The sequence below is a fragment of the Schistocerca gregaria genome, chromosome 1, assembly GCF_023897955.1.
Source record: "Schistocerca gregaria isolate iqSchGreg1 chromosome 1, iqSchGreg1.2, whole genome shotgun sequence".
NCBI classification, from domain to species: domain Eukaryota; kingdom Metazoa; phylum Arthropoda; class Insecta; order Orthoptera; family Acrididae; genus Schistocerca; species Schistocerca gregaria.
Window position 1 is genome coordinate 240,716,618 of NC_064920.1, and position 13,066 is coordinate 240,729,683.

The 13,066-nt window shown below is 40.2% G+C and overlaps 1 protein-coding gene across 2 annotated transcripts in view; it reads left to right on the top strand.

The window, feature by feature from the left end:
* Window positions 1–13,066, top strand: part of LOC126338753 (probable cleavage and polyadenylation specificity factor subunit 2) — a 153,550-nt gene that overhangs the window by 132,056 nt on the left and 8,428 nt on the right. For both annotated transcript variants that reach the window (XM_050001580.1, XM_050001581.1), the window contains exons 13-14: window positions 3,794–3,932; window positions 4,086–4,138. In XM_050001580.1, the coding sequence (XP_049857537.1) occupies window positions 3,794–3,932; window positions 4,086–4,138 (192 nt within the window). The remainder of the gene's footprint in view (window positions 1–3,793; window positions 3,933–4,085; window positions 4,139–13,066) is intronic.

The following is a 13,066-nucleotide window of genomic DNA, read 5'->3' on the forward strand; positions in this document are numbered from 1 at the left end:
TATTTGTTATACAGTCCTTGTTTTGAATTGTCTTACATAAATGCAACACATGAACAAATTCGTGCAGTAGTTACGTTTTCCCCCCCCCCCCTTCCTTTTTTTCTCCCCCCCCCCCCCCCAGAAAAATCCAAAATTGTGAATTGTTGTAATTTGTATAGGTGAATTTTTTCAATGTGGTTTTCTGCTTTAGAAACACATGGGAAAGCTTTGTCATCAACATCTGCAGCAGAAGCATACTTTTTATTGTTTTCATTGCTGCATTTACAACTGCACTAGAGGGAACCTCTCTGTCATCGTCACTATCACTGCCACTTTCTGCACTCTCTTTCCATTTTCCAGTGTTTGAAAGTCAATCACATCCTCAACAGATACACTTTCAACAATGATATCATCATCATCAGTGTGTACAAAATCTTGCGCTGGATGCTCCAATTGCTGCTTTTCCCATGATAAAGCAAGTAGTTTTTCAGTAGTGTTGTCATTAATACTCAGGTCCAGTGTGTCAGATCCATTTCCTTAGTCGGCTTCAGTGAATCCAGCTTTTCGGAAGCGTTTGAAGATGGTGTACTCATTGACTTCTGTCCATGCCTTGACAATACTGTGCAAGTCATCTAAATTTGACACTTTAAAATGAGGCTGGGTCTTCCCCAACTTCTGTTAAAGTTAATGACTTCTGCTCAATGACTTTCCTGTAATAAGTTTTGAAGGCATAGATAATACCAAACTCCAAGGGCTGCAATTAGCAATTAGCTTGTGTGATTTAGTGGCAGAAACTCTCATTGCACTTTTTCTTTTCTAGGGCAGCAATTCGCTAACAAGAATTTCTGGTTGTGAGTTCTCATTCTTGCATCAGGGCAACACAGTTGCACCTTCAATAATTCTGATGTCATCCATGCTTCATTGCTGTAGCTTGTTGACAGTGTTTTTATATTTTTAAAACGAAGGTTTAGTTTTTTCGAACCTTCAGTGTTTGTGCTTAGCATTACTGCCAAGAGAACTTGCTGTATTTGCCTCCATGGCAGTTTTTTTACTTTGAAAGCAAATGTTTTTAAGGGTGGTGAAAAGGAGACCTGTTTCCTCAGTGCTGCAAATAATCTTTGGTTTACAGTGCTTCATAAGATAACTTGCCATCCTGCCAGTCACTAATAGGTTTTACATCTACACTGTTTTTTCCCCCAGCACTTGCGTTATTGTATATCACATTTTACTACTTTTTAAACCTATCAACCCATTAGATGCAGAGAAGTCTGTAATACCAAGCACATTGACAACTCTTCAGCACCTTTTTGTGCAACATCTCACTGTTCACTGGAATGTTCAAAGCATGTGCAGTGTGAAACCAGTTCTTCGTAATTTCTTCTAATTCTGCGGGTGTAGAATAACTGGCATTCTTTTTTAAATTATTTATTTGGGAATTTGACTCACTGTTACTTGCACTTTCCAAGATAGAGTATTTGCTTTTCACGATGGCATCAATCATATACACAGGCATTCTTAAACTCTGTACTAATGCAACACATGCTCCACAATCAACTTCAGCTCTTTTGAGACTTTTTACCCTCCCTTCCGTCAAAAGGGCTTTCCTATCTCTTTTGGTAACAGGTGTTTTTCCATTTAAAAACTTTCACAGAAAACACTCAGTTTCGGGAGGGGGGGGGGGGGCAAAAAAAAAAAAAAAATCCTAACGATACACCTCAGTCACTTCACAAGGCAACAATCATGCAACATGGTACAGACAGTAAACTCATGGCACAGCAGGTGATGAGAGTAGCTGTGTCGATTGAAACCGACTCACTTCAGTTGTAGCAACAGTTTGTCAGCAATGCCAATGTTGTCAACTTTAGCAAGCAACTGACACTATGTTCAGTGCATATACAAACAATAAACAAAACTACAGTATATTATCAAATTAAAGTGGATGTCATCTGCATATGATCCTGATCACAAGGCAAAGCTAATAGTGAAACAATATGGCTACAATAATTTAAGGATACTACTTATTGCGTACCACAATGTATTGTGGGATAAAGTTGGTAGTGACAAGAAACAAATGAATGTTCCTCTGAAGTCATACCTTCTTCTGACTTCTGAGAAATCGGTTATTCCCATCAGCCACGATGCCAAGTAGAGGTTGCCAGTAGCAGGAGACAAATCACAAATTGTTCCCACTTTCACAGATTCAGATCGGCTGAGTAGAGCACCCAGGTGCCAAGAAAGAGAACTGCTTGATGTTTGTAAACACAACTTAAAGACCAACATATTGTCAGTGTCATTTTGTGTCAGTTACGTCTGTGTTTTTTTTCCCACAAACATTGTTTCATAAAGCATAAAATCAAGGGAAAATTATAAATATGTTAATGTAAAAAGAGTGCAAGTTAACATAGTGAACATAGGAAATTTGACAGGAGTGATAAAAAATGTTGTAAACAGCAGGAAAATATTAACTCTGGGAATGGAGGAGTGGGGTCCTACTATATTTCAAAGAACTTTTCATGACAATATATTAACGTAAACTATTAAAATTGTGAGGGAGTCTGTTGATGAAATTCTTAAAATATATGGCAGTTACAGTTATCCAGACAGTGAAGGTAACATTTAGAATTACAGGATGGAAGAAATTATGTAAACACTGAGAAATAGAGAACATTTCTGTGTTTAATAGTAGCCGTTCATAATACCACTAACTACTGTACCATAGGAGTAATATTTCCCATATTTTGTCAGATTCTTATATTTTTAAATATTATTTAGTGCCCATCCTGGGCAACTCAAGTTTGCTACTTATTTAATCAAGCAGGCCTCTCACTTGGCCTCATAAGGCTGAGGGGACTTCGCTGCAGATCTTCTGGCCTTATAAAATTTGCTGTGGCCACTAGGAATCAGACTCAGACTAGTGGTGCTACCCACTAAACAGTGAATACAGTCAGTCCTTAAGTTCGGTCTCCTGATTGATTTAGAAGAAAGATAACCGTCAACATTTTCCATAATCTTTGAACACATTTTATTTTCTGTGGTATTCTAATAAAAATTTAGAGTCGAAGATTCAGCTGTCAAAACATGAGATATCCTTTCCAATTTTGCCAGTGGCTGTTTACATCTTTTTTTTTTTTATTCAGAGCATAGTTTTTCTTGTACCATTCTTTTTTTACATAAACCAATATTATCAACTCTTCTGTTTAATGTAAGCTGTATTTATTGAGATTTTTAAAGTGATGCCCATGTAAAACTGAACTGAAGATCATCTTAACATTCTGTAATTGTTGGAAATAGTGTTTTTTTTTGGAAAAACACAACTCATTCAAAACAATTTTCATACCACACTTATTTTTTATTTTTAATCTCCCCCCCCCCCCCCCAAATGATCTCACTTGCATCACTATAAAATTTACCCTCATGCTCTGGAAATTCTTAGTAATGCTGACAGACACATTTAAAAGAAGGAAAAAATTATTTCATAGCTTTTGGAACTGTTACTTCAATCCTGAAGGAGGAAAGGGGACAGGTTTCAGAAGAGATGGCAGGTCTTTGACTCCACATAGAGAGGGAGCCAGTTGGGATACAGTGATCTGACCCTCCTTTCCAAACATATACCTTTTTCTTCTGTGGGAGAGGAACTAACATTTCCAAAAGTAAGTCTTCAGGCAGTACCAGGAAATTTGACTTTTGGAGGTAAACACTGGCCAGCCATTCTGTCTATGTTTTAACAATCTTTCAAATGAATTTTCCATTTGATACACTCTCTGTAAAATTTGTTTGATAAGTAATTAACTCTTTTTCGCCCTGTGTTTGTAAGGTTCGGCTGACAGATGCTCTTGTTTCATCACTCCAACTGAAACGTGGAAAAGATGCAGAGCTAGCATGGATAGATGCTCACATAACTACAAGAGAAGCTTCAAAGGATGTAAAACCTGTAGATGCAGATACAGAGAAAGGTATGCTCAAGGCTACTTAATTGCAGTTACAGAAGCTTTCATCTAACCACTCTGATATGCATTTTATCCACTTTATGCTACTTGATGTATGTTGCTTTTCTATTTTTTTGGAAACTGTAATTGGTAACTATGTATTATTTTTATGTCTTTTAGACGAAAAGGACGATGACCAGATATATACACTGGAACCATTGCCTCTCAATCAGGTAAGATACACAGCTGTTATCTGTTTAGGTTAAAATAGATATAAGTCCTAAACACAAATGTAACAGATGAAATCTACAAATTATATTAAGATATATGCTGAAATTGCGTATTTCAAGATGAAAACAAAAAAATCGAGGACATACAACTGCTTGCGTCATAGGACAGGCGACCGCTCATACCCCATATGAGTATCCATCTCTGTAATTGAGGACCCTAATACCCTCTAGACTCGAAGGTGGCCACCCTTGCAGTGGACACCTTATTGTAGGCACCTCTAGTGCTGGGCAGGAGAGTTTGCATGCCTCAAAGATGCTGAGGGCTATATCAGTGGTAGTGCAGCTACAGGCATTTGAGAAGGTCTCCCCTTACTGTATTCACAAGGCGTTGAATGGTGTTGCTGGTCCTGAAAAAGTGTTAAACAACTTTATAGTGGAACCGTTCTATTTGAAACTGCCACATCAAACCAAGTACTAAGCTTCTGTGATGCAAGGCTGTAGGTGACGGAGCTGAGCTGCGTAATACCCTTAACTTCTGATATAATGGAGAGGGACTGTGAAGAGTTTTGTGAAGAAAGGAAATATATGGGTGTTATGGAAGTGCAGATCTATATGAGGAGAGTCAGTGGCACAGTGGAGAAAACTACAACATTTATTCTAATATTCAACACTCTAGAATTATCTAAACATACTCTTGCAGACTACATCCATCTTAATGTGTGACCATATGTTCCCAACCCAGTGTGATCTGTCAAATATCAAAGATTTGGAGGTGGCTCAGCTCTCAGGCAACTCTTGTACATTTCCTCCAAAACGTATAAACTGCTCCAGGGATCACCCAGTATCGAGCAGGAAGGAAAGGAAAATTCAGGAGTTGGAAGTTATGGAACACATACCCTATTGTGTAACTTAAATAGCTTTCCAAGCTATGCAACCTTCGGCATTTGCTATTTCTGTTGCATTGGCCTTCAAGAAGCCAGTCTGTCAAGTGTGATGGCTCCACGTACACCCAGACAGACTGCAGATTCAAGTACAAGTAAATGCTCACATCAGTGTACCAGTGGGGTGGGTGGGGGGCTAGCTATGCTTGGACACAAAATTATTTGGAAGTTGTCAACAACGGAATTGGAACCTCAGAAACATTCCATCGCACCTATTACAGCGTACAAAGCCTGCATCCTCTCTACCCATGCAAGCAGCTCCTACCACAAGTAAGAACGAACTTTACACAAAAAGTAATTCATAATTGAAGAAAGGGCAGCAGAACTGTTCTATTGGAGGGCAGTCTCCCATTCTGATGGTGAGTTTATGGTGGAGAACACTGATGTCAACATTGAGGAACTGGAGAGCTGAGCACCATGTCATGTTCCCCCTAACCTCTCTGGTAAATCACCACCACCAAGGGAGGACGACAAAGACAACCGCCACTAATCAGTGGCTCCCACTGGGAATTCTGTGTTTCTGTGGAACTTACGTGGATACTGATCACTTTAGAAGAATTGCAGCTCCTGATCCAGGAGAAACTGTTTTGCATCTGATTACAAGAAACTCATTCTAAAGTCAATGATACTCTCAGATTAAGAGGCTATCACCCCTACAGAATGGATGATGTTACTGGAGACAGAGCTAAGGGGGGAGTGGCTGTTTCTGCCAATTACAGATGTCACTCTTGTTCTGCCCATGTTATAACAGCCATATTAGCATTTGCAGTGGATGTTTCACACCAGTTAAAATCACATTGTGTTCTTTCTACCTTCCATCTTATAATGTGTCAGATGCAGGCCCTGACAGAACTTTTCCAGACATTGCCTTGCCCCTTGCTCATTGTGGGTGACTTAATTGCACACAATGTGCAGTGGGGCTTGGCTGCCACTTGCTCCAGTGGTCGAATTGATGAGCTCCTTGCCCATTCAGAGACTATCTGTCCTTTGAATTCTGGTCACAAAAGACACTTCTACACCTGCAGGGTCATCTTCAGCCAATTTATTTTTGTTTTTGCTCCTCAGTCTTTGCAGATTTAGTTCAGTCTGAAATGATCACAGATTTGCATTCCGATGACCACTTTCCAGTGTGGATTTGTCTTCTGACTCACAGTGGTCGACATTAAACCACAAAAATGGATGGTTCAAACGGCAAATTGGTTGTGATTCAGCAAGCAGGCCATCTTCGAACAGCAGTATTGTGCACAGGAGACTGTGTGATCCAACAAGCTGACACAGATTCCATTCCCCAATCTGCCAACCACCTCAGATGACTGCCCATCCCTTGGTGGGATCACGGATGTCACTTGGCAATCAGAGCCAGGTGTGCACATTCTTGGAAATTTCAAGACCATGCAACTACAGATGACCTTCATGTGTCCAGGTCTGCGAGAGCTTAAGCGGAATGAGTGACAAAAGAATGGAGGAGGAATGTCTGAAAGGAATTAACAACTTCTGTTAGTCACACCACTTCCAGTGCGCTAGCTCAGTAAGGCAGTTTTCAGGCAAGGGCAGTACAGTTCTGCTTACAGCTTCATTGAAAACTGGGGTCTTGGTGGAGGGCCTCAAGAAATGGCTCAGGTTTTAGCAGAATACTTTTTCACCATCACTGTGCCTCTCTCTCTCTCTCTCTCTCTCTCTCTCTCTCTCTCTCTCTCTCTCTCTCACACACACACACACACACACACACACACACACACACACACACACACCTGCATTCCACATGTTCTGTAGGACTGTGAAGAAAGGAAGTTTCACTTTTTCTCATGTAATCAGGATCATCATTTGTGCTCTGCCAAAAGGCAGGTTTTCACATGGTATTTCTCTGGGCTGTTCGGTCTTCTGCCATCTTCTTCAGGTCCACATAATTCCCTATTCCCTTTATGTCCTGTACCATCTTGTGTTTCCTTCTTCCTCTCAGTCTTCTCCCACAAACCAATCCTTCCAAGGCATCTGCTAGCAAGCACTCCCTTCTCAGCGAATGTCCCAACCAGTTCTTTTTCCTTTCTCTTATAACCTTCAGCAGACATCTTCTCTCACCAACCCTTTCCTATACTCTTTCATTAGTCACTCTTTCCATCCAGCTTATCCTCCCCATCCTCTTCCTATCCACATCTCAAATATTTCTACTTTTTTACATCCTCTCGTCTCAGTGTCCATGTTTGTGCCCCATGTAGTGCCACACTCCAGACAAAACATTTGCCAAGCCTTTTCCTTAGACCTTTATCTAATTTGCTACATAGCAGTCTCCCCTTTCTGTTTAATGCCTCCTTCGCTATGGCAATTGGAGTTTTCACTAGCTTGTCCTATTTTAATATTGGACTGTCTGTGTTTTGTACTGATGACCATACTCTTTGTTTTTACTGTGTTTATTTGCATCCCATGTCCCACATAAGCTTCGTTCAGATCTTTCAGCATGTTACTCACTGTCCGCTCACTTTCTGCCACTAATACCATGTCATCAACAAATCTTATACATACTTTTCTCTTTCCACCAGTACATATTCCTGTTTTCCATTTTAGCCTTTCACAATAATCTCTTCAAGGCATGCATTAAACAACAGTGGGGAAAGGCAATTACCTTGTCTAACATCTTGTCCAATGCTGCTTCCTTCTGACATTTCATTTCCAATCCTTATCCTTACTTTCTAGTGTAAATATAGATTCTGTATCAGTCATCTCTCCTTTCCTTTTCAAAATATCCATCAGCTTGTTCCACTGAACTCTTGTCAAAAGCCGTTTCTAAATCTATAAAACAGCAAAGATTTCTCTGCCTTTTTCCATGTGTCTTTCCCCTATAATTCTTAACAGGCCAATAGGATCTCTTGTTCCTTTTCCTCTTGTAAATTCGAAGTGCTCCTCTGCAATTCCTCTTTCCAGCTTGTCATATAGTCTTCTATTCAACACTCTTAGCAACACTATAGCTGCATGAGAAATTAGACTGATGGTACTATGCTCTTCAAATTTTGTAATGTTTCTCTTTGTCTTTATTGGTATCATAACTGTTTCAAGGAAGTCCTCAGGCCATTCCCCTTCGTCATATATCTCATTCCAGAGGTAGAGTATTTATTTTCTTGCCTTGTTTCCCAGACTCTTCAACAGTTCTGCCAGGAAATCATTAATTCCACATGCCTTCCTATTCTTCACCTCCTTCAGCACCTTTTCTACTTCCACTTCTACAATGGTGAATCCCTTTCCATCTTCGGTACATATTGCTCCTCTTCAACCTTAATTTTGCTCTGTATTTTATCCCCCTTATACAGACATTCAATATACTCTTGCCATCTGTTCAAAACCTCCTGTGGTTCTTCTACTAGAGTACCATCTGATCTTTCTATTTCCATGTTATTCCTCTCTCTTAAATTCAGAAACTATCTCTTTAACTTGTCTTTACATCATTTCATACTTCACTTCTTTCTCCATTTTCTCTATTTCATCACATTTCCGTTTCATCCATTTTCCCTTGCTTCTTCAGTTTCTTTTTAATTCATTATTCAGTTTCCTGTACCTCTTTTTGCCTTCTTCAGTTTCCACATTTTTCCATTTTCTTCGCTCTTCTATCTTTTTCAACATGTTTCCTTTTATCCATTTTTTCCTGGTACTTTGGGATACTCTAATTCCTAGTGCTTCTGTGACAGAGTCCATGAGTCCTTCCCTCATTTTTATTCATTGGTCATTAACACTTTCATCAATGCTACCTCTTTCCCATTTTTCCAAAAACCTGTTTTCCAAATCTGATGCCTCTTCTACCTCTTTGAGTCTTTCTATGTTTGGCCTTTCTTTTGATTTAACTTTTTTTAACTTCACTTGTATTTCTCTCACTACTTGGTTGTCATCTGAATTTATATCCACTCCTGGATAAGCATTGGCATTCTTCAAACATTTCCTAAACCTTTTTGCATCAGGATGTAGTCCAACTGATATCTCTCCGTATTCACATTTGATATCCATGTGTAACATCTCTTTTTGTGGTGTTCAAATAATGTGTTCCCCAATGCTAATGAATTTTATTTAAAGAAACTAATTAGTCGTTCACCTCTCATTTCTTATTTGTAATCCAAAATTTCCTACTTTATCTTCATCTCTTCCATCACCCCCCACTCTATTCCAGTCCCCTATAATGATAATGCAGGCATTTCTATTTTCTTTCTCAATGAGTTCTTGTATTTTCTCATAATATTCTTCCACTTCCTCATCTTTGTGCTTGCAGGTTGGCATACGTACCTGTATTAACACCAAATCTTTTGAACTACCCTTCAGTGGTATCTTCATCAGTCTTTTATCAATATATTGTACCTTCATTACTTTATTTTTCAGCTTTTGCCCTATCAATATTCCCACTCTCTTTTCACTCCTTAATAAGAAGGTGTACACTTTGCCAGTCTCCATGTGGGAATTGGAATCTGCTCTGTCTGCAGCCAGAGACACTGCCCCAAGATTGGAGATTCAGTTCAAAAGGGAACACTTAAGTAGCAACAAGCAATGGTTAATAGAGATTCATGCATGTGTGAAAAGATCTATGCGCAAAGCATACAACTACCATCGTCACACCTAAGCAAAAGATCTGACAAACAAACCATGAAACCTCTAGTCGTATGTAAAATTGCTTAGCAGGTTTAAGGCTTCCATTCAGTCCCTTGTCAACCAGTCTGGTATGGCAGTTCAAGATAGCAAAATGAAAGCTGACATTTTAAATTTCACATTCAAGAAATTGTTCACACTCGAGAATCATACAAACATACCGTAATTGATCGTCACACAGACTCCCGTATGGACGGCATAATAAAAAGCGTAGAGAAAAAATTGGAAGATTTGAAAGCAGATAAATCACTAGGTCCGTATGGAATCCCAGTTTGATTTTACAAAGAGTACTCTGCGACATTGGCCCTTTATCTAACTTGCATTTATCGGGAATTTCTCGCCCAGCACAAAGCCCCAAGCAACTGGAAAAAAGCGCAGGTGACTCTAGTATATAAGAAGGGTAAAAGACGGACCCACAGAATTACAGACCAATATCCATAACTTCAGTTTGCTGCAGAATCCTTGAAAATATTCTCAATTGCACTTTCTTGAGACTGAGAAGCTTATGTACATGAATGAGCTGGTTTTAGAAAACATCACTCATGTGAAACTCAGCTTGCCCTTCTCTCACATGTTATACTGAGAACTATGGATGAAGAGCAACAGGCAGATTCCATATTTTTAGATTTCTGGAAAGCATTTGACATGGTGCCCCATTTCAGGCTGTTTACAAAGGTACAAGCATATGGAATAAGTTCACAGATATGTGAATGTCTCGAAGACTCCTTAGTATTAGAACATAGCATGTTGCCCTCAACAGTGAGTGTTCATCTGAGACAAGGGTATTGTCAGGAGTACCCCAAGGAAGTGTGATAGCACTGCTGTTGTTCTCTATTACATAAATGATTCGGCAGACAGGGTGGGCATCAATCTGCGGGTGTTTGCTGCTGATGCTGTGGTGTATGGTAAGGTGTCAAAATTGAGTGAGTGTAGGAAGATACAAGACAATGTAGACAAAATTTCCAATTGGTGTGATGAATGGAAGCTTACTTACAAAGCAACAAAAGATGAAACGAGCATGTGAGAATTGTGATAGGGAATGTGAATGGTCAGCTTTGGTTCATTGGGAGATTTTTAGGAAAGAGTGGTTCACCTGTAAAGCAGATCACATATAGGATCCGGGGCGGCCTATTCCAAGTGTTTGGGGTCCCTACTAGGTCGGATTGAAGGAAGACATTGAAGCAATTCAGAGACGGGGTGCTAGATTTTTTATTGGTAGGTTCTAACAACACGTAAGTGCTACAGACATGGTTCATGAACTCAAATGGGAGTCCCTGGAGGGTCAGCCACATTCTTTTCAAGAAACGCTAATGACAAAATTTAGAGAACCAGAATTTGAAGCTGACTGCCGAACGGTACTATTGCCTCCAACATACATTGGCTTACGGACCATGAAGATAAAATACTAGGAATTAGGGCTCATATGAGGGCATGGAGAAAGTCATTTTTCCCTTGCTCTGTTTGTGAGTGGAAATGGAGATGATATTACAAGTAGTGGTACAGGGTACCCTCTGCCATGCACCCTACAATGGCTTGCGAAGTATCTATGTAGATGTAGATCAGATTCATTATGCCATGCTCCATCATGTGTGCCCTGGAGCCAAAAGCAAGCTCCTACCTTCTTTCAGTCAGATAGGGTTTGATGGACAGTACCCTATGACTTGGAACGACACAATGTTAGTTCCAGTAAGAAAACCAGCCAAGGGGGGATATAGACCATAATAGTTGCCAGAGTGTGGTCCTTACCAGTTGTATAGGTAAGACATTGTAGCATACGGTCTACTGCCACCTCATGTGGCTCCTTGACTTCCGAAACCACCCATATTTCTCCCAGTGTTGTTCGAGGTGCTACCATTCAGCCCTCGATGACCACGATAAACATGCTTTCAGTGCTAAGTGTTTCACTTCATTAACAACCCTGCTTTCAGATTTGGAGCTTTCGGATTTGGACGTTATTGTAATTATGACATGACACTGTTTGCTGTAGGTGCTAGGCACTTCAAATTGTCTACATCATCTAGTCAGCATAGAACTCATTGCTTACATGAACAGGAATGGAATATAAGTCATATGTTGTTCGTAAGGTCCATATATTCAGAAGACCAACGGATCGCAAGCCTTCAGTAAGTTAGGTGCACATCAGGCATCTAACAGTGTTTTCCACAGAGCTGCCAGGAGCCAGCAACTTAACTAAAAGGATTCAATCCAATCACCAAATACAACAGATGGGATGACATGATGTTTTCAGCAAATGTGTACTGTAAGAGGAACTCAAAAGCTAGAAAAATTCCAGAACGAACTGAAGTAAACATTTGGTGACAGTCAGTAGCAAAACCACTTAGTGGAAGAACAATTGAAGACCAGGGCCCACTGTTAGGGGAAGTAACAATGTCTTAAATACAAAACTTTTTGCCCCAAGGCCATATTATGAATCAGAGAGAAGCCGGCAGATTCTCGTACTTGATGAAAGGAAAACAAAAAAAAAACATAATGATATGAAAAGGATACATTGCTACTCACCACATTGAGTCGCAGACAGGCACAATGAAAATGACTGACAAACATTTAAAGTTCAGGGCATGATGAGAGTTAGTCAAAACCTTGGCAGAGAATATGATTCAGTTTCTCCAGCCCTGGATAGTACTGAGTTACAAGAGGATTTCTCCTTTGTGGTCAGGGAAGTGGGTGTACAAGATGCGGTCGGTGACTGAAAGGGCAAGAGATGGGAGATATTTTTGTGGACGAGGTTGGGAGGGAAATTTCAGTCTGTGAAGGCCTCAGTGAGACCTTTGGCATATTTGGAGAGGGATTGCTCATCACACAGATGTGATGACTTCAGGTGGCTAGGCTGTATGGAAGGGACTTCTTGCTGTGGAATGAGCGGCAGCTGTTGAAGTGGAGGTATTTTTGGTTGTCGGTAGGTTTGATGTGGACAGAAGTACTGATGTGAGGTGGATGTCGACATCAAGAAATTTGGCTTGTAGGGTTGGTGAGGACCAGATGAAGTGAATGGGCAGAACATGAAGTTGTGCGGAAATGTGGATAGCATGTCATCACCCTCGGTCCAGATCACAAAGATGCAATCAGAGAATCAGAATCAGGTATGGATTGGGATTCTGGATTGTTGGGAAAGGTTCCTCTAAACAACCCATAAATAAGTTGCCATATGGTGCCCATTGCTATACCACAAATTTGTTTGTAGGTGCTGCCTTCAAAGGAGAAGTAAATGTGAGTGAGAGTACAATTGGTCATAGTGACCAGGAAGGAGGTTGTAGGTTTGAAGACACTCAGACCTCAGCACCCAAAGACAGTGTCCTTGCCTGTGTGAGTTGGACTTATGTGAATAATGTGTGTGTGTGTGTGTGTGTGT